The sequence below is a fragment of the Morone saxatilis genome, unplaced genomic scaffold, assembly GCF_004916995.1.
Source record: "Morone saxatilis isolate NCDOM2014 unplaced genomic scaffold, NCSU_SB_2.0 Contig3, whole genome shotgun sequence".
Taxonomy (NCBI): Eukaryota; Metazoa; Chordata; class Actinopteri; family Moronidae; genus Morone; species Morone saxatilis.
Window position 1 is genome coordinate 6,019,745 of NW_023339873.1, and position 27,320 is coordinate 6,047,064.

General features: G+C 41.8%; 1 protein-coding gene across 6 annotated transcripts in view; it reads right to left on the minus strand.

Annotated features, from left to right (window-relative positions):
• syne1b (spectrin repeat containing, nuclear envelope 1b) overlaps positions 1-27,320 on the minus strand; it is a 74,053-nt gene that overhangs the window by 32,644 nt on the left and 14,089 nt on the right. For 5 of the 6 annotated variants that reach the window (XM_035674110.1, XM_035674109.1, XM_035674108.1 and 2 more), the window contains exons 21-74: positions 27,144-27,308; positions 26,912-27,046; positions 26,206-26,364; positions 25,709-25,917; positions 24,689-24,797; positions 24,351-24,515; positions 23,879-24,046; positions 23,567-23,743; positions 22,027-22,167; positions 21,756-21,916; positions 21,422-21,572; positions 20,680-20,907; positions 20,478-20,576; positions 20,152-20,339; positions 19,877-20,000; positions 19,432-19,598; positions 18,799-18,952; positions 18,043-18,668; positions 17,712-17,891; positions 17,013-17,163; positions 16,683-16,841; positions 16,316-16,498; positions 15,978-16,079; positions 15,697-15,900; positions 15,261-15,468; positions 14,957-15,069; positions 14,582-14,787; positions 14,350-14,499; positions 13,868-14,159; positions 13,564-13,736; positions 13,119-13,428; positions 12,612-12,776; positions 11,463-11,819; positions 11,220-11,356; positions 10,530-10,707; positions 9,786-9,968; positions 9,523-9,666; positions 8,342-8,506; positions 8,078-8,250; positions 7,720-7,873; positions 7,353-7,496; positions 6,826-6,990; positions 6,355-6,672; positions 6,005-6,160; positions 5,643-5,813; positions 5,064-5,390; positions 4,807-4,959; positions 4,435-4,602; positions 4,113-4,289; positions 3,849-3,995; positions 3,569-3,694; positions 3,148-3,324; positions 2,649-2,914; positions 159-2,319 (exon numbers count right to left, since the gene is read on the minus strand). In XM_035674110.1, coding sequence (XP_035530003.1) covers positions 159-2,319; positions 2,649-2,914; positions 3,148-3,324; positions 3,569-3,694; positions 3,849-3,995; positions 4,113-4,289; positions 4,435-4,602; positions 4,807-4,959; positions 5,064-5,390; positions 5,643-5,813; positions 6,005-6,160; positions 6,355-6,672; positions 6,826-6,990; positions 7,353-7,496; positions 7,720-7,873; positions 8,078-8,250; positions 8,342-8,506; positions 9,523-9,666; positions 9,786-9,968; positions 10,530-10,707; positions 11,220-11,356; positions 11,463-11,819; positions 12,612-12,776; positions 13,119-13,428; positions 13,564-13,736; positions 13,868-14,159; positions 14,350-14,499; positions 14,582-14,787; positions 14,957-15,069; positions 15,261-15,468; positions 15,697-15,900; positions 15,978-16,079; positions 16,316-16,498; positions 16,683-16,841; positions 17,013-17,163; positions 17,712-17,891; positions 18,043-18,668; positions 18,799-18,952; positions 19,432-19,598; positions 19,877-20,000; positions 20,152-20,339; positions 20,478-20,576; positions 20,680-20,907; positions 21,422-21,572; positions 21,756-21,916; positions 22,027-22,167; positions 23,567-23,743; positions 23,879-24,046; positions 24,351-24,515; positions 24,689-24,797; positions 25,709-25,917; positions 26,206-26,364; positions 26,912-27,046; positions 27,144-27,308 — 12,069 coding nt within the window. Of the gene's footprint in view, positions 1-158; positions 2,320-2,648; positions 2,915-3,147; positions 3,325-3,568; positions 3,695-3,848; positions 3,996-4,112; positions 4,290-4,434; positions 4,603-4,806; positions 4,960-5,063; positions 5,391-5,642; positions 5,814-6,004; positions 6,161-6,354; positions 6,673-6,825; positions 6,991-7,352; positions 7,497-7,719; positions 7,874-8,077; positions 8,251-8,341; positions 8,507-8,860; positions 9,017-9,522; positions 9,667-9,785; positions 9,969-10,529; positions 10,708-11,219; positions 11,357-11,462; positions 11,820-12,611; positions 12,777-13,118; positions 13,429-13,563; positions 13,737-13,867; positions 14,160-14,349; positions 14,500-14,581; positions 14,788-14,956; positions 15,070-15,260; positions 15,469-15,696; positions 15,901-15,977; positions 16,080-16,315; positions 16,499-16,682; positions 16,842-17,012; positions 17,164-17,711; positions 17,892-18,042; positions 18,669-18,798; positions 18,953-19,431; positions 19,599-19,876; positions 20,001-20,151; positions 20,340-20,477; positions 20,577-20,679; positions 20,908-21,421; positions 21,573-21,755; positions 21,917-22,026; positions 22,168-23,566; positions 23,744-23,878; positions 24,047-24,350; positions 24,516-24,688; positions 24,798-25,708; positions 25,918-26,205; positions 26,365-26,911; positions 27,047-27,143; positions 27,309-27,320 lie in introns of all 6 variants that reach the window. The other variant, XM_035674113.1, reaches the window with a different exon arrangement.

Genomic DNA, 27,320 nt, shown 5'->3' on the forward strand with positions numbered 1-27,320 from the left:
TTCTGAATGAAATTGCTCTGATGCTTCCCACCAAATTACAAAATAATGTACAAATAAATATGTATAAAATAAATAAAGTACAGATAAACCATTTAGCTAAAATTAATATACTATATTAATATTTTATAGAATATTGAAATAATGTAATATTGTCCCACCTGTTTGGAGCTCAGTGCTTTCTGAACATCTGCCTGCAGCTTTGCCATTTCTTCTAGGCTTGTATCTACGTGGACTGGGACAAGCTCATTTGCGCTGATATACTGCTGTTTTTCCCTGCTACTGAGAGCAGCCACTATTCTCAGTCTCGACTGTACTTCCTCCTGCATGATTTGCTGCTTTCTGATCTCCTCCTGCACCTTCTCCACCCTCACATCAACAATCACAGCACAGCCCAGTTCATCCCTGACTTGCTGCAGCCAGTCCAGTGTCCTTTTCATCTCTGTCTCAAAGTCTTTACTTTGGACAAACCTGGTCTCACACTCTTCAATCAGATCCCCTACTGCGGCCTGCAAAGAACGCAGCTCCTCTTGCCACAGAACCACTTGCTCCTTGGAGGCATCATGAGCTGCTTGGTCCACGCGGGGTGCAAGGGTATCCATCTGGTCCATGAGCCTTGACAAGTGAGAGTTGGCACTCTGGAGACTCCCCGCCAGAGCATGGTAGTTCTTCAGCCTCTCCTCAGCTGACTGCGTCTCTGCATTAACTTTTACCAGCTGCTCTTTTGTGGCCTTTAGCTCAGAGTCAACCTGCAAAGCCATTGCCTTGTGGTCCTCAAAGGACTCCAAGGTTTCATCCAGATGCTCGACCTTCTGTTCAACCAGCCTCTTAAGGCCGTTGTACAGGCTCACAAGCTGGGTCATTTCCTCTGGGCGCCACGGTTGACCGGTGCTACGAAATCCCTCTTTCTTCTGGTTCAGTTCACTCACAGCTAGACCCAGGTTGCTCAGGTCTGCCTGGATAGCTTTGTAGTCACTCTGCAAATTGACAACCTCTTCTGTTTGCAGCCCAACAGGCTGAGTGCCCAGATTGTTGAACTGTTCCTCAAGCTCTTTCAGTGCTTTATGAGTGACATCTATGAAAGAGGTGTACTCATTCCTCGTGAGAATGGCCTGCTGAATTTTCTCCTGTTTTTCTTTGGCTAGCGCTAAAATGCTATTATATTGCTGCGGGAGGGTGTTGAGTTTTTCATCCAAATAGCAGTGGTCTACTTCATTCAGACTGGGCAAAATTTCTTGGCCAGCTCTTTGTACAATTAGGAGAAGATTCTCATATTCAATTGCCTGCTCGACTATGTGTTGATATTTAAGTAGCTGCGCTTCCAATTCAGCATCTCCAACCATCAGATTGATTTCAGGGAAGGTGACTATATCAGCTTGTTTTATCCACAGGCAAATTTTCTCTAAATCAGTCTTGAAATACTTTCTGGAAACAAATACTTTTTCAAGCTCCTGAAGTTTCTGGCCACATCTATGTAATGTTTTGTCAAAGATGTTTTGTAATTCCTGCAACTTTGTGAGAATCTCATTCTTTTCTTCCTCGCTGGCATCCCTCATCAGGTCTCTCCCCTGAGACCACAGGGAGGTCAACTCGCTCTGATAGGCTTTCAAACTGCTTTGAATGTTCCTACATGTTCTGACCTGCTTGGCCAGGTCATCAGGTAACAAAGCAATGTACTCCTCTGCCTGTGCCTTCTTCTCATTCTGCTGGACCCAGGAAATGGACTGGTTTACAGCCATCAGGAACTGTGTTCTCTCTGTGAAAGCCTTGCTGAGGTGTTTTCTGCGCTGCACAACCTTCACACTCAGAGATTCCACCTCAGATTGAGTGTCTGCAATAAGTTGTTGCAGACGTTGACGTTCACTGAGACCCAGCCGGGCCAGCACCCTGTCAGCGTCAGCCATGGCCTGTGCCAACAGGAGCTGCTTGGCTTCCAACTCACTGCAGATGCTCAGGTGGTCAAACAGGAAGCTCTGTGCCAGCTCTGGAGGCGGACTCATTTTCATGGCCTCAGATAGGGCAGGCTGTTGCTCTTCTGCCCAGTCGCGAGCCTCTCTCAGACGGGCCTCTACTTGGCCCATATCTTCCAGGGTCACCACTGAGTCCTGGATTTTCCTTTCAATTAGGTTCTGCATCTGAGACCATCGCTGTTCGAAGTGGCTGATCTGCTCTTTTACCAGCTCCTTGTCATCCAAGTTCAAATGTTGGATTACTTTTTGTTTCTGTTCCTTGAGGACTTCAAGAGTGCCCTTTTGTTCTTCCAGAGTTATTGCAAGTTTCCGTAATGCCTCCAAATGCTGAGATGAACTTTCAGCATCCGTTCTGTGACAAAAAAAATGTTAAAAGGAGAAAGTTTAAATTTAGCTACCAAGGTGATCTTAATGATGGCCTTCATTTCAGACTAATGTAATGGCAATCAAATGGTCTTACACAGAGGTTCTCTATTCATGTTCCTTGAAATTTGTAGAAAACATCTGAGCCATGGCAGATAAATTGATTATAAACAAAACTCAAACAAATGGCATTTACTTGCAACCTAAAACCAAATTTTATTGGCTTTGATCATGTCAGGAGATTACAATCAACACAACAGTATGTAATGGCTATTCTTAATGCATATGATATATGATAATGTTGATGTACAAACACACCTTGCCAGATTGTCCCACTCTTTGGACACTTGTTCAAACAGAGCCTCCACAGCGGTGATACAGTCATGGTATTCTTTAGACCTCTGCAGGTCCTCCTCTCTCTGGTTCTGCAGCTTGCTAGCCTGGTGACAGAGCTCAAGCCAGGAATGGCTCAGACGGTCAAGCTCTGCATGTTCTGGAGAGTCCTGGCCACCAGTCAATCTGCTCACAGTCTCTGTCATCTTGGTCAGGATACTCTGTTTAGACTGCAGTTGCTGGCTGCATTCCTGTGTGACAAGCAACATACTGGATGGTAAACCTAAATGCATCCAAACAGTAAGCAGGTCTCTCTAATCCCTACACAACCCAAGCCAAAATGTTGGATTAGATAATAATAACAAATCTCCAACAGAATCATGTTTAGACTAGTGCTTTATATGGTTCAGGAATAAAGCACATGTAGACATACAGTATCGCCTTTGTGTGTCAAGGGATCAATGGTTATGATACTTTCCCTTACCTTGGCTTGTGACAGCATATTTTGAGCTATCTTTGTCTCCAACTCTGCAGGCCGTCTGGAGAAGCTGAGGAGCTGCTGCTCCATATCCTGGAACAGGCTGGTCAGATCTTGCTTCTGTTCTTTGATCTCCCTCCAGCCCTCTGAAAGCTCCTGTGCACTGGACATCCTTTCCTCTATCTGCAGAAACACATTTACACATTCCTACAGTGAATATTTGCAGAATTGTATATTATGAAAGTCCACATTCTATACCACTCGTTTTATATTTTTACATTATGTTTATATATATTAATATGCACAGACGGAACATTTCCTGTTTTTTAAATTATTTGAGCCATTATTATGATACAGTAATTATCCTAGATTTGTAAAATGTGTCTTTTATGTTACACAGTGGACAAGCAGGTAACAAATTACTCACCGTGAGTTTGACCTGTTGGACCTGAGCAGCTGCCACTCTCACGGCATCATCAGACAGGTCACACACAGAACACACCAGGTCCAGGTAAGTGCTGGCCTGCTCCTGAAGGGCCCTGTAGTGCTTCACCTGTGTATGCACAAGCAATTGATCAAAAGAAGTTATAGAAGAATAATTTCATATAACATATTTTATTAATATAATAAATATAATAATAACTTAAATAACTTAATAATAACCATTATTGCATTCCAAGAGTAGACAATTTTAGTGTGTCAATTACCTGCTTCAGTGCTTCCTGCAGACCAGATGGTCCCTGATCGTTGAGCTGAAGCTCCTCCTGCACTGTGGTGAGCCAGGTTTGGCACTGCTGGAGAGTGTCCTGGTGGCTAACGTGTTTCTGCAGCTCCCGGTCCAGACTCTGGTACACCTGTTAAACAAAGTGAGGTAAGGTATATCATAAAATAAAGAGACAAGCTTTTCTGAAAATGATCAAAGGTTTCTTAGTTAGACAAAAAAAAATTGATTTTAGCCTTGTATGACTCACACGTTGGGCAGTGCTGCAAATGGCAGCATAGCTGTCTCTGGTTCCCTGTTGGTGAGCTTGGACTTGTTGACTGATCTTAGCTTGAACTTGGTCAGTACAGCTGGCAATGAGATCTTCTCCTTTCTGCTTCAAGCTGGTGAGACGCTCCTCAAAACTGGCTATCTCTTCCATTATTGCCTGAAAAATAACAGCCAGGTGTTTCAAAATACAGATTATTACAAAATTAATACTATACTATAATACTATAATAATGTAGTAATGTAAACGGCACATCTAATATTTTTTGATTTTTTGGGGGTAGGACAGTACTGGTCAAGGTCACCTTGTGTCTGGCAAGTTGCTGAGTGGCCATCTCCATACCGCTGGTCTGCATGGAGTCTGAGGTGACCAGTCTGCTGGACATCTGTAAGAGCCATTTCTCAGCTTCTTGCAATTCACTATTGTAAACCTCGTGCTCCTTCACCCACTCCACAAGGTTCTGGACCTGGGTCTGAAACATAACACAGAGCCAATCTCAGAGATGCATTAAGCTGAAAGACATGAAGTCATTCAAGAAAAGAAGAAATATGTACCGGGCATCAGTTTGTTTCTGTTTGTTTGTTTGTTTGTTAGCTAATACAATACAGTACAAAAACATGAACACTGAACAGAATCTATGGTTTTGAATTCAGATTTCTCATGTGAGTGTCCATACCTTAGCTGCTAAGCAGAGATCTTGGTAGTCAGCCTGCATCTTTTTCATGTTGTCACTCACAGTGGCGTCGTGGACTATTTCGAGCAGAGCTTCTCCTTTCTCATAGACCGATTTCACTGCTGACTCATGAGACTGCACTGTCTGCTGGATGGTCTGCACATATGAAAAGTGACCAAAATATTACAGACAAAAATATATTTTTTTCTTGCTCTATTTTCACTGAGAGAGAAAAAGATTAAGTAGTTGTACTAAGTTACCTTGTACTTTGCTAGCTGAGCCTTCTTCTGGTAGAGTTCAGCTTTAGGCTCTACACTGGATGCTAAAAGGTTTTTTGTCTCCATCACCCACTGGGCCTGGGCCTTGTATTTATCCATGAAGTCTTTAGAAAGTGAGATACATTTCTCGAGGGAGCTATGCTCAGTGCGCAGAGAGTCCATTAACTCCTGTAGTTGGAGGAGGCGGGTGTCTACCTCCTCCTTCAGCTGCTCTGCTTCGGGCTCCTCCAAGAATGTCATGGCTCGCTCCGTCTTCTCTCTCATTGTCTTGAGGTAAGTGTGACCCTGCTCCATGTCTCCCTGAAGAGCCTAAAAAGTACATGGGATGGTGTTATTACATTTTAAACAGATTTTTGTAATGTGGCTTTTTTTAATAGTGCAGTATTGCTGGCATTTCCACTAAACGTATATCTTGTAAAGCAAAGTTACCAATAGTTAGCAATAGTTTGATCAGGCTAGAGTAGTTATGTACAGTTATTTTGGAGGTTTAATGCTATAAATGATTTCTATGGAACAGACAATAATATACAGACGGTATGTGCTCTATGTTAGAGGGTGTACCTCTAGTTTTTTCATCTTTCTCTCCATAGCAAAGCGGTCCACTGCATCAACACTGATAGCCACAGTGCTGAAGTTATTCTGAGCTGTGCTGAGCCAGTCAGAAAAAGTGCTGAAGACACACTGTGCCTCTTCAATGCAAGACACCTCCTCCTGGAGCTGTTTGATTGTCTCCTGCAATATAAAGGAAAAGGAAAAAACAATGATATGGGAGAAGAATGTTTAGGATAGCTGAACCCAATTTTTCCAATTATCTGTCGAAATACAGCTTTACAGCAAAATATTTTAAACAGGTCTACTGGTGAAAGAGACCATTTTGAAGATCTCAAGCAACCAAGGAAAATCTGTATTCAAAAAGATGTTACCATTAAATGCAGCAGCAGGACGTGGTAGCGGGCTGTAATCTTGGTGGCTCTGTTACTGATCCGGCTGCTGATATGGGTCTCATCCAGAACCTGCTGAGCCAAGAGACTGAGGCCCTCCATCTCCTCTTGATAAACCAGCACTTCCTCCTGCCAGGTCTGATCATACAGGCACCATTAGAGATGTATGTACAATACTTGATTATATTCCAACATATTCATTAGACTGAATTTAGAATGCATCACAGCAACAGAAACAGCAATTAAAACATTATAATATACATAATGATTATATATATTATTAAATATATAATTATTTCCATGTGTATAGCTTTTGTGAATGTAACACTAACTTTTATCAGCTGTAGTTGAGCATCTTTGGTGGCACGGTCAGACCGCCGGTGGCTACGCAGTTGTGCTTTGGTCTCCATGCCCTTTAGCCAGCTGTCAAGACGCTGAAACTTCTGCTCCATCTGCCGGAGTTTGGCAAGAGCACTATTGAGCTGAGCCCGGGTGTCGGCCAGCCGGGCTTGGTACAACCTCCACTCTTGCTGCAGGGTCTCCAGGGCTCGGTCTTCGATCTGAGGCAGGCCCCAGGGAATAACCAGTTCTCGACTGACCAGCAGGGTGTTAAGCAAAGCTTGGCCCTCTGTGCAGTGCAATTGCAGTTCCTGTAGTTACACAGAAGTGGTTGAGAGCTCACTTTTAGATAATATTTTAACTGAACACATCTTCAAGCTATGTAGCAGTAGTAGTATTAGTTGTAAAAACATTTCATGTTCTGTATATTTCTATTAACATTTCCCCCTTGAGAATTTTCAGACCTGTAGCTTTTGCAGAGTCTCCTCCAGCATATCAACATCACCCTCCAGTTGGGTATAGCAGCCAAGCTTCTCTTGTTCTTGTTCCAGCCAGTCCTCAAATGCATGGAGGCCCCGCTGATACTCCTGGTGTGCTTTCACCAGCTCCTCTGCTTTGCCTACGGCCCTCTGAGGACACAATGATAAGGATTCAGAGTCGTAATGTGAGAGCTAATTGGTTCTAACTTTACCTTTGGCAACATCTTTGTTGATATTGCTTTTCAAAAAAATTACACTTTCTACATTCTACATCTACAAAAAATTTCTGTCAAAGAATAGCAATAAAACTTATAAAATGACAATGGATTATTATCATAAGAATTCATTAAATAAAATCTTCACTCTCAGTATTTTTAAACACATTAAATTTCTGTTGGAAATCACTTTTGTAACTCTTTTAAAATAGCTACACAAAAATGCACTGTATCTAATACTAACAATAAAATATATTTAAAAAAAGAAATGTACTGTGCACACTCTGCTTTTATTACCATGGCATTGTCTTTGATAGTGTTATAGCGCTCTTGCAGATCTTGGAGCTCTAGCTGAGTGACAAAGTTCTCGGCGATACTGCCACTCTTTGCAGTGATGGTGTCCAGCAGCGTGTTGTGGCTGAGCACTTCCTCATACAGCAACTGAAACAACACAGAGGGGCTATTACTCTATCAATCTATTATCCATTTTTCAAGTGTACACCTGTTAAATGGCTCATGAGACTTTAAAAACGTACACTTCTCACAACTTGAAATTTCAAAGCATTTTGTATTTTGTACTAACGTTCATGTAACCTTACAATAACCCTAAATCATTATACGTCTTAATAATGTATGTATAGTATGACTGAAAATATTGCAGTACCTTGGCTTTGCTCAGATTAGCAGTTTTGTCTCTCATCTCTGAGCACTGTTTATCAGTGGGATCAAGACTCTCCTCCACACGATCCACCCATGCCACAAACTGACGTACATCCTCCTGGTAACTGGTCCACTGAGACAGGGAACCCTCCAGCTGACTGTCGATTTTAAAGAGAGCAACAAAGTCAGACAATGGTGCAATAGTTGTAGTAATAGCAGCAATGCAAGAAATGGCAAAAATAGTAGCAGACACTGTGAATACTTTCCACTTTTTATAGATCTTTGGTGGGCACTGCTCTCACGAAACAAAAGGCGGTTTGACACACATGCTTAAGCGTTGTTACTTGTGGTGGAGAACTAACCTTTTGCATTGGATTGAGGCAGAGAGCAGGGCGTCCCAGGAATCTTTTAGGTCCTGTATTTGTTTTTGGACCACAGGCACTCCCTCAGCTGAGGTGTTTCTCTGAACTGACTCTCCTCTTGTGATCAGCATCTTCAGCTGGATCTCCTTTTCCTGACGAGCAGTCAGCAAGGCCTGGTGCAACAAACACATGTGAATTTATTATACACCTATAATGGGTATTCAAAGTTGTAACTAATTCTGAAAACTAACTAACTTTTTATACCTCGAGCTTAATCATCCTGCTATCAAGAACATTTTTGTCAGCAGTGGGGGCGCAGTAAGTCTGCAGCATATGGCTGGTGTCAGCCACCCAGTTCTGCAGTTCCTTCAACCCTTGGGAGAAAAGCTGGTGCTCAGTGACTATTCGGTCAATCCGTGATGCCTTCTCCTGCAGAACCACCCAACGGGACACAACCACAATATTACAAACTACAGGTTTTAGAAATGTGATCCACAGTAGGCTCAAATTGTTAATAGCATATGCAGATTCATTGATGACTAATAAAAGATTTAGTACAAAAGACATAAAGAAAATAAACTTGTATATCTGATGTGTAAGACTTACAGTAACAAAATAAATAAATTAGTGTTTAAACATGGTGAGTTAGTACCTTCACTCTGTCAAGGTAAATGTAAAATACATTAAGACAGAGCTCGATCCAGTCTAGTGCCTCTGTCTCCTCTCCAGCTCTACCCCCAGAAAAGCCCCAATGCACAGGCAGATTGGTAGGCATTACTGTACCTTGGTCAGGTTGGTTAAAGCTAGGTACTGAGCAGAGAGCTGCGAGACACGGTGCACAAAACCCTTGCCGGCCGCTTGTTCATCCCACAGCAGCTGGGCCTTCTCTTTCAGCCTTTTCAGCTGAATCTCGTGAGAGGCTAACTCCTCAAGCACAGACTGGAAGAGCACAAGCAGGTTATCAAAGAGGCATGCAAGCTGACACACAGATATAAGACAGTTACATTCAGACACAGACTGATGGGTTAGAGATGGCAACATGGCAAAAAGAAAAGCGAATGAGACATTTGGTCAATGTAAAGCTCTTAGTGGTCATGGCGTGCAATCAAGGCCTCCGAAATAGCTGGTAGACAGTTTTAAACAATTAAAACGAAAATACTCTTTTTAATGAGGCAAGTATTAATCTATAGGATAGACATGTGAGAGTTGCAAAGAGGAGCAGAAAGATGGCAGTAATGCAAAAAGGAAGCAACTGGCAGTTAGCATAAGCTGTGCTTCCTAGAACAATAACAGCAATGCTAAAACACTGTAACATAGCTGGAATGGTGAGTTTCTGCAAATGACAGGAATAGTCAAGTTGGCACTCAAGCACTGAGTGGTGGTTGCACTTGAACATGAGTGGTCTTGAACATGACGGGTGTTCCGAACTCAGTGGACATTAGTACCTGCAGCTTGTGAAGCTCTTGCTTCTTGGCTGTGAGATCATGAAGCCTTGTGCTGCTCTCCTGTACAGCCAGCTCTGTGGCATTCAGGCACTCCTGGAGAGGCTCAGCACTTGCCTCGAAATCTTTCATCTGGGATAAAAGATTCTGAAACACACCAGATGAAAGAAACTGTTGAGATGTTTCTTTGACTTAAAATACAAAATATATTGTACACTTTTTTTATAATGGCCCCAATTTGTGAGAAGGGGCGTTTAGGTGCTTACTTGTAGACTTGTCTCTCTGTTGTGCAGGCTGGACATCATATTTTTCCAGTCCTCTCTGGCAGTGTTCATTTTAACCCGAACTGCATCAACTTTGTCTTTTGCTGCAACATTAGATACCAGCTCACCATTCACAACCACAGCATTCAGCTTTGACTGACCTAGCTCTCTGTCACTTAGAAACTCCTGTGGAGAGAAGAAGATATTAGATGATGAACTCAAGAATGTGGTGAAACTCTTCAGGACACACACATCAAGGTTTTTAGTTTGGCAGGGTGACAACGCTCATGTGATGCTCTGGAACAAATCGCATTTGACACAGACTGTTCCTGAGCTCACAACCCCCCTAGCAGAGCCTGACATACGCAACATTTATTAAACATGAGCGGATGTTAAAAACATTCAAAATTCATGTACTAAATGCTAGTACAGTAGGAGACTGGGGCAGCACTGTAGCAGTGAGGATACAGAGCTCAGCTCTGTCATATTGAGACTAAATGAGTACCTAATGTTTATATGGACCGCCTGTTGAGACAGATAGGTCATGGACATACCTGACTGGAGGGTGTATGGAACATATGACTATAAATTACCCTTGTGTCCGCCTGAACTATTGCGAGGCTCCATTTTGTAAGTAATTAGTTAAGGTTATCTTCTGTACTGAAAACACACGACTTTATGCAAATTAGAATTGCACTGTGCTGGTTTCCTAAGTGGTAATCAAACCTGTAATTCTGGCAGCTGTACCTGAATCTTTTGCAAGCTCGATGAGGCCTCATTGAGATTTTGAGGTACGTCGAAGCACTTGGCCGTGTTGATCTTGGCATTCACCAACCACTGCTGGAACTCTCGGAAGGCTGAGCGAAATCCTTGTGCCAGCAGTTTATCTTTGCTTTGGCACTCCCTGGACGCTTGCAGACTAAGACTAGATGTCAGGAAGAAAGAAAACTATTTTTACACTACATGCAACATGTATCATTGTTAATCAATTAAGAGATCTATATTTTTTTTAATTTAAAGGCATTTAAGCTTGTGTGACCAAGAAAATCGAAATACATTTACTTTGCAACACAATGCAAAAATCCTATAATGTGACAGAGAGGTGTTGATTCAGTTATAAGGCAACTTGTAATTTTATGTAGTTTGTGGTACGTGTTCTAATATGTATGCCCCTCTTTATATGTATATGGGGTGGACAAAAAACACATTTATTGCAGTCCAACATCAACAAAACTTACAGCCTCCAATGTTCTATAGAAACATGTCAGGAACAACAGGACAAAATTATTAGTCTCAAAAGAACAGGTAGTATATATTGCATTGTGTTACTATTTTACTCCTGGATCCCATGTAATTCAGTAAAGCCTAAAACACCTGCAGTGGTAAATGCAAAATGTATTATAAGACCATTGTGCATCATATTTACAACTTTCTCACCTGTTGTATTCTTTAATAAGAGCAGAAACTCTCTCAGATTGTGTGCCCATGTCTCTGGAGAATCGGCACAGATCATTGAGTTGAGTCTTCAGACTGTCAGACATGGGCTCAGCTTTTAAAAGTTCCTCCAAAGTGTCCTGTGTGGAATATGCAATATCATATGCATTAGTCCTCTACTGCTATGATTGCTTATTTCCAATTTATGGTGGTCTATTACTGTAACTAACCTAAGCTGAGACCTACCTTTGCTATCTGCCAGCCTTTTACAGCCTCCTCTCCATCGTTTTTTCCCTCTGCTTGAGACAACCGCAGACGCCAGTCGTGTAGTTGCCGGTTGAAGTCCCGCAGGTCCTGCTCCAGCTGAGTTGACCGGCTGCTGAACTCTTGTTCAGAGCTGGCTATCTGTGAGAGGGCTGTTTCTAGACTAGCCCGTGTCTGCAGTGCTCCACGTTCCCACTGTTCCCATGAGGATAAGAGGGCTGCTTCCTCTCGCTCCATAGCCTCATAGCCAGCTGAGCCAGTGTGATCTCTTGCCACTGCCCCACATCTCTGGACCCGGTTCAGCCTCTCTCTACCTCGCTGCTTAGAGTCAAGCAACTCCTGTAAAAGGGCAAAAGTAATCAAAATACTACAACACAAGTTAGTAACTACCAAGTAGGATTGCTCATGAAGCCCAAAAGTGACAAATGCTGTCTTTAAAACATGTGTTTTGTTTGATTCCTTTTTTTAAACCTAGCCCCTTGCCACAAAAAAACTCTGACTGACAGTCACTTCTGCAAAGGAAATGAGTACAGTCAGATGATAGTCAGTGAGTGATACCCGTCTTAAGTTAACACGTCCTAAAAGAAACCCTTTTTGGCATGTCTGTACTGTGTGTACAGGAGTTCAAGTCTTAATCATAGTAAGGGGAATCATAAGAAGAAGATATATTTTATTGATCCCCTAGGGGTAAATTGTTTTTTTCGCTCTTTTTTTATTCACACACACACAGGCTGAAATGCACACTTCAAGCACATGTGGACATGCAAAGGGGAGAGATGTTGAAGTGATGGGGCTGCTGCGTTACCAGCGCCCCATGAGCAGGTTTCGGGGTTAGGTTGCCTTGTTCAAGGGCACCTCGGCAGTGCACAGGAGGTGAAGCTGGCACCTCTCCAGCTACCAGTCCACACTCCATATTTTGTGGTCTGTGGGACTTGAACCGGCGGTTCCCAAGCCAAGTCCCTACACACTGAGCTACTGCCGCCCCAATACATATATTATGATCATGAGCCTTCATCTGTGACCCTGTGGGGGGCTAGGGTTTTGGAGGATATTCTGTAGATCTCTCAGCAGGATGTGACCAGAAGCTATACACAGATTTGTTTATAAAATATGACATTTTAAGTTCCTTACCTGCACCTTGGAGAGCTTTCTTTTAATAGAGACTGAGTCTCCTGAGAGGTCTGACCAGCGCTGAAGTTCCTCTTTTGCTGAAATCAGCCAATCATTGAAGTCTCTAAGAGCATCGAGATACTGCTCATGCTCAGACACGATATTTTGCATGGACTGCACTTTACCCTATATGGAAGAAAAAGTCAATGTAAACACAAGCTACCAGATATCAATGACGCACTGCATAAACAGGAATGTGTCAAATAGTAATTGCAAATATTTTATTGTATGTGTAGCCTAATTCTGTGCCAAGTCAATTTAATATAAATCATCAATTTTGGCAACAATGTGGCCACTTGGACCACCTTAGAAAAAGTGTGTCCCATGACACTAGGTGTCTGCCCTGTCTAAGTGTTCTTGGATCCCATACACAGTTTCTTTGTGGCTGGCCAGGTCTCTTGAATTAATCATTTAGGATTCATTAATTATTCCCAAGTATTATTTAACCTATGCCAGTATTTAGATCACCTTGACGACAGCTGAGATATCAGCAAAGTGAGCATTCAGCTCCGCCCTTGACTCTGGTCCAAAGGTCTGGTCGCCAGTTTTTTCGTGCATCTCCACTGCTTTGTCTGTTAGGCGTGACAGTGCTGCTGCATGAGCGTCCACATCAGCCTGGATGGCCCTGAGGCGCTCAAGCAAAGCGGACTTCTCTTTGAGGCCTGGCTGCTGAGGCAGAGTCATCCCCAACTCCTGCTCCACTGACTCCATCCACTGCTGCAGTTGGCTTTTACTTTCCTGAAAGCTGGTCCACTGGGCCACTGTCCACTCCAGACGACTATGGACAATAACAATATTTTATGAGAAGTGAATAAGTACATTTGCCCTTGATTATGAATTATGACGTCAGTGGGTGTTATCAGCCTTCTGCCTGACTGTTCCCCCAGGGTGCATAAGATAACACATTTCCTACCTGTGGCAACTCATGGAAGTCATCAACATATTAGCCCAGGCATCCTTCAGGCTCTGTAGCTGTGAACAAATGACCTCTTGCCCCTCCATTCTGTTGTGCTTCAGGACCTGTTCTCCTTTTCCCACAGTCATGTTGAGCTTCACCTCACCTTCACCCTTCATTAGCAGGATATCCTGCAGGTTTAAAATATCAGCAAGAAAGAACTATGGGTAAACTATAAGATCATGTATGTGTTTCAAAATGTGTCCAGAAAACACTGAAATCCAAAAAACGATATTTTTGGATCATGGAATTATTCACTTACCTGTACAAGACCTAGTCTTTTCTCCAGAGTCTCTTTATTGCCAACTGTGCTGTTGAGTGATGCCAGGCGCTCCTGGACTCCGTTAAGCCAGGTCCAGGTAGTCTGCAGTGTCTCTTCAAAGGCCTGTTGCTCTTGCAAAGTGAGCTGGCAGCTGCGCAGCCTCTCTCTCACACGCCTCAGCAAGGCCTGGTGCTGTGACTGCAGCTGAGCTGATACTCTTGTCTCACTACCATCGCCTCGCCCACCTTCATTCAGTGCCTGGCCCTCCTGACATAAGCGTTCAAATGAATCCCTGCATGGAAGGAAGTAAAGTATTTAAATAAGCTACAAAGAGTACTTTGATGTTTGATTGGGGACAATTATTAGGGATCCTTTTGAGGACATTTGGAGACAATGAAAAAATGAAACACTGTCTGTGTCTAATGTCTATACATTATATTATATTTTATAGTATTATACAAATACACAGACTTGAAGCAGACCTTTCTTTGAGCACTTCCTGCTGATATTCCTCAGCTTGCTCAAGCACAGCCTTTTCAGGACCACGTTGCTTGGCTTCAAGTAGATCTGTGGTCATCCTCTTTTCCATGTGCTCCAACCACCACCTCAGCTTCTTAAGGCGACCCTCAAACCTACAAGGAATTTAAAATGCAATGTTTATACATGGTTGGCTTACAAAGTGCTTTACAGAACTGGTTTGTATGAGTCTCTTACCCCTTCATTAGAGATGCGCTGTCTTCCAGGATCTGTTGGTTTTGTCTGCACTGTTCTACAAAACTGTCCCAGTCCTGCTGGATGGAGGACAAGTGCTGTTGGACTTGCCCAGCGCTGGCTTTGGGAAGATGGAGTAGGAGCTTCTCTCCTTCCTCACAGACCTGAGTAAGTCGTACCTCACCCTCCTCCACACGATCCATGGCGCCCTGACAGACAAAACACATCACTTTTAGTTTTGCATTTGTAACTCCTGGCTCAGATGAGGTTTCTGAATCGGTGATTTTGGTTTGTAGATAACATTTTAAATTCTACTCTCATCCCCATCAAAGACTATGATTTAGTAAATTCAGCTTTTCAGTTGAGTATCAGTTTTACCTTTAGTTTCTGTAGTTTTCGCTCCACAATTTGAGTGTCTCCGGATCGGTCCGAGCATTCTTTCACTATCTCCCTCTGTTCTGAAAGCCAACGATGGAACTCCTGAACTAAATCTGAAGAGGGAAAAGACAATTAATATCTGGTGTAGATTCAAACAGAATCAAGTTTAAATGAGTACAACTTTTCCTTACTAGGCAGAATTATTTTTTTACACTCAGTGATCACTACATGAGGAAAGGTTTCTCATTAAAAAGCAAGAAAATTAATAGAAGGTTACAAAAAGAATTTTGTTTTTATTTCTCACCATTAAATTGCTGCTGAAGACAGTTCTGCAGTGACACCAGCGTCCTGGCAGAGAGCTGGTTCACAGATTCATAAGTCTTGATGAGGTCGGTGAGAGTTGATCCCAAACCAGCCAGCTCCTCAGAGGGGTATTTTCTACACAGGGTGTTGAGGCTCTCCCTGGTGGAGTCAATACTCCCCTGCTGATTTTGCAGCTCCTTCTGGAGGTCCTTCAAAACATGTTCAACAATACAGATTAGTTGATTTGGTTTGTTATATTCTCAACTCTGTCTTCTATAAGAAAAGAAGGGTTGCCTTTCTGTAACACCAACAACTCATAAACAAGTGACGGTATCCAAAACACTTTTTCTCAAGTTTATAAAGACACAATGCATAAATACTGACTCAAGCTTCCTCATCACACCGTTGCAACTATGTCATTGTTATTTAGGCTGCACCTTCACTTTGCAGATGTCCTCAGGATCCGATCCAGTAGGAGAAGAAACAAGGGAATCCTCCATACTTTTCAGCCATGCAGACATCTGTGAGATGTAGTCTTCCAGCTGTTTCCTTTGGAAACTGAAGTCCATGAGGTTTCCCCTGGCCTGCTCATGTAGCTTCTGAACAGTGCTGATCTTTTTACGAAGGTCATTCTCCAGCACCTGATGCAAGTAGAACAAATGGTAATTTACAGTATTTAGAAAAACAAAAAACATACAACTATAATCATCTTTCGTACCTGTAATTTAGCAGGGGTTTCTTGACTTTGGCTGAACCTCTTCAGCTCTGATACTTTGCTCTGCAGGGTTTCAAGTTTCTGCTCCTTCTCACCCATTTCCTCCTGTGGGTGTATCAAATGAGAAAAGCATGTAGTACACCCCTTTTCAGTTGCTTGATTTTGTTTTGAGATACTATACCCAGTGGCTGTGGCTGCACAATGTATGTCTTTAAGATTGTTTGTCATTTAAAGCATATCATGTTAGAGTTATGTCAGGCGGTTTGATGGCACTGGCTGCATCTTTAGTAGTAGGTGAAACAAATGATTACCCAGTTTTACTATGATCGTATATATCTTACCTGTAACATGGAGAGCCTTCCCGACACTTTCTGACTGTCATTGAAGTTGCCCAGGCTCTCATTTAGTTCAATCACACAGCTGCTTGTCCAGCTCTCAATGTCCTCGTTGATTTTACGCACATCTTCCCACAGTGCCAAACTCTGGTTCAGACGATCAATGTTATCATCTATCTTCTCAGACACCTGAGAAGTGGATTTAGTCAGTCACAAATCTTTACACTCTGTTGTGTGTCTGGCACTGATACAACATAATACAGATCACAAAGCTATACATGACAATTATGTTTTGTTTAAAAAATGTTTTTCTAGAACAGTTCATGTATATAAATTGTAGTTAGCAATTAATTTTAACTTTAGTCAGACTTACATCCAGCCACTGATCAACAAGTGTCTCCATATCTTTTTTCATCATTTGAGCATCACAATCAGGGATCTTCTTCAGTTCAATCACCAGTTGTTTTCCTTTACTGGAAAACTGGTCCAGTTCATGTTGCTTGCTAGCCATCTCTACCTTCATTGCTTCATGCTACAAATGGAGTAAAGACAGCAAACCTTTAAAACATTCTGATGAAATCATAAATGTAAAACCCAGAACTGAGATACATTTTTTTTATGGCTTGGTGTAATGATCAGTTTAATTGCAAGAAAGTGAGCTAAGGCACATCACACATAAGATAACATAATAGTTTGACCTCACCTTGGTTAGCGACCTCCTGGTTTCCTCATGGTCCTTCAAAACAGAGGTTATCTCAACCAGAGGTTCGGTGCTCTCAGTAACACTGCTGATGATGGTTTTCAGGATTTGGTATTCTCTCATAAGCTCAACAAGGACATTGCACTGCTCCTGTCTGCCAATGAAAGTGAAAAGTGTAGTATCCATACAAGATTATATGTTGTGAAATTAACTGTAAACATAACATAAAAATAAACATGCAATAAACTCCATAACAGAGAAAATGAATGTCAAAAGGGAAACCATGGCAACAAGCTCTTGTTGGAGTGTTTCCATTTCAGAACTACACAATTTTACCATGTGGTTACAAGTGCAACAAACTCGAAACAATCAACCCAGAGAGGTCAGTGTAACAATGTTTTTCCGCCAAAAGAGACTGTTTCATAATCCTTTAATTAGTGTACATGAAAACAAAGTACTACAAAAGAGAGCTCAAATCTTTAATAGCTGGTTTTTATCTGCAACAATGGCAAAAAAAAGAAAGAAAGAAAAGAAAATGCCTAGCTATTGATTCTTTCTAACAGTTTTTTGGAGTGTTCCATTTCAATATTGATTAGTAGCTATTGTTTTCAGTATTGTTTTTAGCTTTTACCAAGCATCTTTTGACAATGCAAAATTTGCTGACTCAGTCGGATGAAAAACCCTCTCCCAGCCCTTCAGTACCTCTCTGTGATGAGCCTCTTGGTGTCCTCCCATGTGGTCTCCAGCAGACTGATTTCCCTCAGTACCTCCCCAGCTAACTCTGCATCTCTCTGGGCCAGCTGGTTCCCCTTGTCCCTCAGCCACTGCTCCTCATGCTGGTGTGACTGTAGCTCATCCTCCATCTGATTAAAGAACCTTAGCCTGGCAGACAGAGAGGTAATATGTTACTGTTGCACATGCTCTCATACATGGTACTAGCACTTAATGGTAATAGGCTCACTAACCTAACATTTGAATTATAGCATTGACATAATAGGGATATTGATCTGATTACACTCTTGTAATGTTCTACCTCTGTTGTAGCGCATGCAGGCTGGGCTCTTTGAAGCTCTGGTGGTCGGCTTTTTCTTCAATGTCCTCCACAGCTTTGAGCAGCTGTTCTTTCCGTTGTCTAAATGAGGTCCATAGAGCACCCAGGGCCTCTGCTTCACTCTGCTTAGTACCAAGCAAGTTCCTTACTGCATCCAACTCAGCACTGAGTGAATCAGCCAGCATGCGGCAGGATTTACGAGAACCCTCATCAGCACCAATGTGGAGATGGCTTTTGCAGAGACTGCTGTCCAGATTGATGGCTAGAGTCTCGAGCTGACTGATGTCTGGGACAATAGTGGCCAGCTCCTGCTGCAGCTCCTCTACTTTTCCACGGTCCCAGCTCCCAGCACTCTCTACAGTTTGCTTAAGGCCCCGCAACACCCCTGCAGCCACACTGTGTGTCTGCAGAAAAGACTCAAGCCTTTCAAGGCACTCTAACTGGAGCTCAGCTATGTGCTGAGCCTCCAGGTAAGGCTGCAGACAGCTGTCTGCTCTGCTGCGGAAGAGCTGTGCATCACTAGGCTCACAGAACTGACAGAGTTTCTCAGTCTGCTGCTCCAAGCTCTGTCTCACACTGGACTGCTTCTGTAAGGCCACCTGCGTCTCCTGTCAAAGGAATTGGTAGAGGATCAGTTGTTGCTCTGAAGCACGATACTATTTCAAACTGGCAACGTGGCTTTGCAAGGAGAAGCATCCTGCATACACAAGCGGACGCACGATTCTGTGTGGTTCTTACCTTTACTTGTATAGTGGCAGACTGCAGGTTGCTTATGTTGATTTGAGAAGCTGAGTGCAGACTTGAGAGCATGGTCTCACTCCACTGGGAGAATTTGAGCAAGGCCTGGTCAAATTGCTCCACCAGCGAGAGGTGGCTCTGAAGTTCTTTGATTCTAGGGGACAAAAGAATATAAGAAACTGGTGACTGATGTTGGGGAAATTCTTCCATAATCTGGAGAGTGTGGTCTCTGGGAATATTACGAACCAGTGTGATGAATCAAAGGTTCCGGTCCACATGCAGCATGGAGGGAAAACCACAGCATAGACGTTCCCCCTAGATTTCTAGAATGCTCTCCCTTATATTCATCTCAGTACATCGTAAAACAGTGACCACCCCTGTCTGTCCTGTTTATTTTACTAATGTCAAGTCCAGGTCTCTCCATGGTCTTGTCTACTTTGACCTACTGTTGACCCCAACTGCTGATTAGGACATTCCATGCCATAAAACACAACCCCTTAACTCAGGTCCATGTATCTACTACCCTTCCTAACACAGTTATCTCCCACACTGACAATACAGAACTTGCGTCATCGGACATGTCATCAGACACAGCATGAGTATGTGGTGTTATTTCGTGTTAGATTATCTTACCTTTGAGGGATGACTTCATTTTGAACATTCAATCTTCTCTGCAGGGTCTCCAGCTCCTCTTTCAGCTGCCTCACCCTCTCTTCTGGTGCAGTCGGACACAAGGACGTCCCCAAAGATGCTAGTTCAGCATGAGCAGGCTCGAGGGACTGGACCTCAGAATGTAAGGCCTGCCAGGAAAACAAACGTGTCTTGCAAACTCAAAATATGTTCTCTGTTACAGTTAGCGTTGTATAAATGTGTGTGTATGTGTGCACACGCTATTTATTTATTCATCATGTTGTGGGGGCAAAAGTCTGTTCACAATGTTGCATATGGGGAAAGAAATCCGATACCAAGCAAGGACCACTCCTTTTAACCATTTATTTATTTGTTTATTTGCCAATTATTTTAGGGGTAACACTTTTTTTGGATGTATTTTGAAGAACTACCTGAGTATGTATTGTACCTGCAAATCTTGTATCTCTGTGCGGAGCTTGGCTTTATCAGCTGATAGACACTGACTCTCCGGTTTGGAAACAGATTCACTCCTCTCCAAGCAGGAAACAAAGTTTGAACGCTGTTTCTCATACCTGCCACACATCAATAGAAACACTGGTATCTCAAAGAGTAAAAATTCAACATCAACATTTCTTGTTGCTTATTGTATCTATCTGTCCAGGATAAGCCAGTATTAACATTGCTTTTATCATTCAATTTAATGCTCTGTTCAATAGCTCTTACTTTTGCCAAAGAGAAAGCAGGTTTTCCAGAGAGCTCTGTTTGTCCTTTGCCTCCTGAATGCTTTGGTCATAGCTGGAGTTTAGCTCTGTCACAGTCCTCTCTGCTTGCTCTTTGTCACTGAGTCTTCGGGCACCAGCTGACAGAGAGAGCAAGGTTCCCTTCAGCTTTTCCAGATGCTGACAGACATCCTGGGAAACAAAAACATAAGACAGTGACCCACACAGCATCACCTGTGAGCTGGAAGACAACCACAGAAAAAAAAAGTATATATATAGAGTATTGTATATGATTTTTTAAAAGACAAAAGTAAAAACAAGTGAACTCACCATGTGGTTTTGAAGAGCTTTGTAGGTCTCTGATGAGGAGGTGCAGGATTTAATAGGATGCTTCAGTTTTGTGTGTAGCTCACTCACAGATGCTTGCACCTAGGAGAGAATAAACATTAAAACTAACTTATGCCCATATATTCTCTAAATGCTACTCTGTATACTGTCATGATATATTTTAAGTGTCAAGAAGAATATTCACCTCCTCAAGGCTAATTTTGAACTTCTGCTGTTGAGAGGAGCTTTCCTCCAGCTGTCCATCAAACTGCTGTACGCTCTCCTTCAGCTCCTCCCAGTACCTGCCGATTTGGGTCAGACGGGCCTTGATGCGAGCTGCCTCCCCTGAAGATACAAACTGGGCTAGTGCCTGGGACTCTGCCTCGAGCTGAGAAGGAACCTCAGCTTGCTCTCGAAGCTCTGCACCAACAACCTGGATGCAAAACAATACAAAAAAAAGTAAGACTGAGATAATAATTCTTTTGTTGGGCATTGGGAAGCAGTTATCAGTGTGGTTAAATTAACAGTACTTAGGCTGGTTACTATAAAGCTACAAAACAGTTGTAAAAAGAAAATATATAAAAAAGATATTCTTGGAGTAAGTTTCACAGAATAGAAAATATAATCATCATGACTTGCAAAAATTCTTGAGAGCTTTCTTGCAGAGTTACACCTCATCCTAAAAGCAAAACTCACACATTGTAACAGCTTGAGGTTGTCAGCACTTAAACTGCTAAGTCAAAACAAACCACAGACTTCATGAACAGTTACATCTCTCCATTTGTGATAAAGATAGAGCTAATGTGAAACAGGGACAGTGTGATAAGAGGGCCTGTGTTGTTGCTTTCTCACATCAGTGGCTCTTTAAGACAACCTTATTGATTGGTTAAGATAATTGTTTGACATGGTGTGAGAGGGTTGTAGCTTTATAATACACGCTACTGTACCTTTACTGTGTTGATCTGTTGCTCAAGAGGCAAAGTAGAGGACTTCAGCACTTCCAACTGCTTTTCTTTGTCCGATATCCACAAAGAAAAGCTTTCAAACTCAGCTCCAAATTGATCCCACTGAGTTTTCATTTCTTCCAGAGTTTTGACACTGAAAGAGAAATTAAATTATAAATTGGCTGAGAAATACTTAATGAAGTCAAATAAACCTGGACAATAATGTAAGATTCATCACATTAGGCTAAAACCAAAATGTATTTGAAAACATCTTGTATCTTAAGTCTACTAAAACATTATTTAGCAAAAGCAACAAGAATGAAATCCATAATCTTACTCTTTTTTGAGCCCAGCCTCTACTTTGTCCACTTGCTCACTGAGGGAACGAGCTTGTTGTAAAAGCAGCGTCTTGTTCTTCGGACTAAGCTGGATTTCTGTCGCTCTCTTCAGCAAAGTGTTCATATGTGAGGCCTCTGCTTCACACTGCTTTAACAACACCTGTTTAACAAACAAAGAACATTGGTAATATGCTCCATTTAGCTAAAATACTTCCAGTTGGAGTAAAACACAGTATATGTCCACAAAACCCAAAGACAAACTTTACTTACTCTGGCCTGGTCAAGTTCAACAGACAGGCTCTCTGGGCTGCTGAAGTTCAGGTCTCTCTCCATTGTTGAGCGCGCTTTATTAACAAACTCATGCACTGCCTCCTGCTGGCTGTCAAACTCCTGCCAGGCTGCTAGTGTGACCTGGGGATGACAATGCCTCAAAATCATTAATATTAGGGCTACACAATTAATCTAAATATTATCAAAATCGCAATATGGCCAAGTGCAAAACGCAAATCATAACAGCTATAATGTATAAGGTAAAATATGTGACAAAACAAACAAAAAATGTTTGTTGGGACAAACCCCATAAAAATGTCATCATCATGATTTAAATTATTCTTTTTTTTTTCGTGAAAATTCTACTCAGTCATTCCCACATAATGATGAATCGCAATATCTCTCAAAATAATTGCAATATTATGTTTTTACCATATTGTGCAGCCCTAATTAATATCTAATCAACTATATATAGCACTTAATCTATAAAAGACAACATAGACGATCCAAAAGGGGGTAGAAGAGTCTAATAATATTCTATATTTGTTACTGTTGGACCTTGGACCGTACTAATACTGGACCAGTCTTCACTTGAATGTAATAGAAAAGTTACAGCAAGAAAATAAATACTTCATAAATAAATACTGCAAAAATCCTAGATCAAGATCACCACCAAAAGTAGACACTGACACATGATACATGTACAGTCAATCCAGCTTGAAACACATCATTAAGTATGCAAATGACACCATCATGTTTGCCTCTTTCGGGTATAGGTGATGAGTCAGCATACTGACAGTTAGTATTCTCCAAGCACCTCGCCCCAGTAGTACTGCAGCAATGGCTCTGCTGCAGAGTCAGACGCATCAGGTTTACTGGTGTGCATCCTTACTGAGAATCTGTTACTTGGATACATAATGTATCCTGCCTAACACAGCAAAGCCTAACAAAGTTTCCATTTCAAGACACCCACCTCCATCCTGTCTACCATTCTTTAAAAGCACCATCTAAAGTGTGATGACTGACTCACTGCATCACTATCTTCTAAAGGAACTGTAAAGTCTCAGTGGGCAAGTTCTACCAGCAGAAAACATCAATTAGACCTCTCTACCTTCCGTTCAGGACAACCTTCCACAAATGAGGCATCTCCAAAGCCTCCTGCATTAACAGGAGTCCTCCCTTGCATGACCAAGCTCTTTTCTGTCTACAAGACGTTTGAATGACTTTACTTGACTTTATTCATCTATTTATAAAGGGACAACACACACTAATTAACATCGTCAGGATTTAGGGGCTGATAGTGATTGAGATAACCTTTAAAATTTAGGAAATATAAACAACAATCGTTCAGTCAATATCAAAGCTCTGTTAATCAGTTTCCAGGGGAAAAGCCTTTCTGTTCATAAAGTCACATTTAGCTAATATCTTGCAAAGAAAGACTGTAGCAGACTGTATAATTCAGAGCAACAATGCTGATTTAATCCACTGTGATGTTACTAACAGTGTCCCAAAAGTCTGCTCAATCACTGCCATAGCTCACCTCAAGGCTTTGCTCCTGTGAATCCATATTCTGCTCCATTTTGCTGAGTGTGTTTTCTAAACTCTGCAGGTCCTGCTGCAGCGTTTCTCCCAAACCTTCCTCGGCCTGGAGCTGCTGGCCTCTGGTGATCAGCTGTTGGACATCCTTTCTCTTCAGCTTTAGGCGTTTTGACAGTTGCTATGGGAAATGGGATGCATTCAATATATTAATCTACTGAAAGTAGAGTACACTATAAGAAAACCCTGCTTTTAAAACAATCAAAATGAAAAAGTCAGACATTCTTTCACAATAATATGAAGATGAGTGTCCTACCTGGTGAATGAGAAGGAACTGTTGGGCTTCTCTAACAGTTGGACAGTCCAGTATTTTGGTGACCTCAGCCTGAGCCTCTTTCTGTCCCTGTACAAGATCATCCAAAGTGGTTTGTACCTCTTCCCTGAACTGAACACAGTCCCCCACAGCCAGCACCATCTTCTCAGCCTGGAAGATATAACAGAGGAGAAAAATACAGTATGAGCACAAACATGATACATTGATTCTGTGTGTCGAGGTTACAATCAAACATATATTACCTACATATAAAAATGCTATGATGATGCCCTAATAATGCACAGATTTACTACATTTGAGTATAGATTATCGCAACATTTTTGTATCTGCATGTTCCTTAAATAAGGATAAAATAAGGACTATACTGTAGACATCACATCCCTTATGGGAATAAGGGATGTGATGTCTAGATTGTGTCTGGCACCTTAATAAAACAAGTAAAAGCTTCACCTACCTCTACAAGAGAAGCAAGGAGACCCTTGAAATCAGTAGAGAGCTTGCTCAGTGCACTTCCTTGCCTCTGGGCATCGCTGTCAGCACAGATTTCAATAAGTACGGCCATACGGGCTTTCAGCCAGCCAAGATTCCCCTCCTGTAGCTCTGCATCATTCCTCAGCTCCTGCAAACAACAAAAGAGTGTGATACAGTCCATGCGGTTAAATGTCTCCCATGATGCAATGTACTTTTGAAGTCTTATCTTCTTAGCAGTGACATTGACAAGTCAGTAACACATCACAAGTGAGGAGGGGACTAGCAGTGAATATTTGGGCTGTGGTGTATGGACTAACTCACCGTGATGGTAGTCTTCACCTGACCATATTTTCTGGGGTCATTTGCTCGGTTTCTCAGCAGCCTCAGTTGGCTTTCTTTAGATATAAGCCAGCAGGAGAGTTCAGCGTATCTGTTTCACACAATAAAGGGAAACTTACAATTCAACTCAATTTCAAATAGATTGCTTGAGAAAGAAAATGTTGCATTTTTGCAGTGAGTTTATTAGAGGCATATTAGGTCATGGGCCTTTGTCAGGCATCAAATTCACAATGTGAACAAACTCATCTTTGCCCTGGGGTGTAACAGCTGATTAAAATAGGGGAGCCAAGTCTCAAACATCTGAGACAATTAACACATCAATAATTGATAAATTATGATAAATGAAAGGTCCATAAAATTAAAATGACATATATCATAGAATATGAACTATAGTGGAAATGTCTCAAATAAACTCAAATAACGATAGCAAACTTTTCTTCTACATGATTTCATTCCCTATGTATTCATCAACCAGGTGTGCATAATAACACTTGGTTTAATAATTACAAACAAAACATATTAAAAATAACTACATGCTGGGAATTGTTTCTCTGTTTAGGTCTGTGGCACCTACATTCAAAGGTTAAGAAGCTACAAGGGTTTGTTGCTAATGAGCACCTCCTCAAGATGTAGTTTATGCGGTGACCACAACAACAGCAAATGGTCTGGTTCTGACTCCTTTGTGTTTACTTTACATGCATGTACACGTAACAGAATAAAGAATCTGCACTTTGTATATTATGATCTATCAAAACCATAAGCATTGCAAACTGTCTCTGCCCGTATCTCAAGTGAATGAAAGAATTTTAACATGATTACTTTGGTATGTAATGAATGCAGGACACTTAGTTTATGAATAACACATTCTTCTATTGTTGCAACAGTCAAAAGGTTAAATGCTATGCTAGACAACAACACAGTCCTTTGTCTGTATGCATGTAACCACTGCAACCCCTCAACTGCACTAAAAGAGGACTTCACCAAAGTAAGTAGTTATTGTACCTTGTGTTGTACTCCTTCCATTTATCTTGGTGCTGCATTAGCTTCTGGTGAGTGCTCTCGATTTCCTCTTGGACCTCAGAGAAGTCTTTTCTAGCTGAGTCCAGGGTCTGGTGGACAGGGTCACCCTCAGGGAGCTTTTGACAAAGTTCCTCCATCAGCTGCAGCCTTTTCTCACAGATGGACTGAGGGCCCTTTTCTCTAAAGAAGGCCTTAAGTAAAAAAAACAACAATTATTTACTGTGCTAGAAGTGAACACCATGAATAAACAATAACAAGGATTTTACTTCTGTTGATCAAAAACCAAATGTGCTAGTGCTTTATACAATGCTGATTGAGGACAGTATTTGCTCAACACTGGAAGAGTTTCAGTTATTTTCTGTTAAGTTCATCAAAATCTTCCCACGCCACTACACAGCAGTGAATTTGCACTGAATTATTTCACACTGTGTTAATCAATAGATGAAACTCAGCAAGCCGGCCAACCACTCTGTGCTCACCCTGTGCTCCTTGATGAGCCTCTCGCTCCCCATGCTAGCCAGGTGGCGGTTCTCCCTGGTCACCTCCGCCTGGCACTCCTGCAGCAACACGATCAGCTTGCTCCTCTCCACCTCCACTTTAAGATGCAGGAGGTGAAAGGGGGCGTCTGTCTGAATATCCTGCGAAATGAGAAATACAGCAATTACCGGTCCAGATTCAGAGCAATTTGTGCAGTTTTTTTCAAGCCTCTTTTTGTCTAACGTTGTCATGTTAAGTGTCATACATTATTTGGTTTATTTGTATTCGTAAAATTTGTGTATTCGTTGAGACTGGCATTATACATTATTAATAATTGCTGTAATAAAGTTATAATTGTGGACCTACAAAACAAACTGCTGTTTGTTGTTTGCCTGTCTGGCCTGTGATAAAATTATATCAACGATATTTTTTCAATACAATATACATCATAATCTTACAAATGAAAGCCCAATCATATATTTTTTTTAAACTAAAACTGATGTTAAAAGCAAGTATTTGCCTCAGTTAGGCAGGAGACCAAACTCTCAAACTGAATCCTTAACCTGGACAACAGAAATTTGTGGAACATATCATCACAATATGCCAACAATATAACATACATAATACACAATATAAGATGTAATATTAAATTATTGTCTTTGTAATCTACTTGGAGTGGCATCCTTGCACTTGAAAAATTAGACTAACCTTCCAGTGTTTGTGCAGCTTCCTGACTGTTTCCTGTAGCGACTGCTGCTCCTGCTCTGGCAAAATGTCCGTCAGCTCATCACAAGCCTTGAGGAATGCATTTAAGACCCGCTGGTCCAGCTGACCAAAGAACTCCTGCAAAACAATCAAGATCTCATCATGTGTCACACTTTGTTCAGGTCATGCCTTAGAAGTAACCATGATGAATCTTGCACACGGCCCGTTTTCTCACTGTGTGTTTCTTGAGCAGCTCCTCTGGGTTTCCTCTTTCTGTCAAACAGGTCTGTGCCATTTTAAGAACTTTCTCCAGCTCTACCCGTGACTCATCAAACCTCTTCATGAGGCTGCTGTTTGCCTCCACATGCTTCCGCCATTCTGTAGATTCCTTAATCATGGCCTGAACACACAA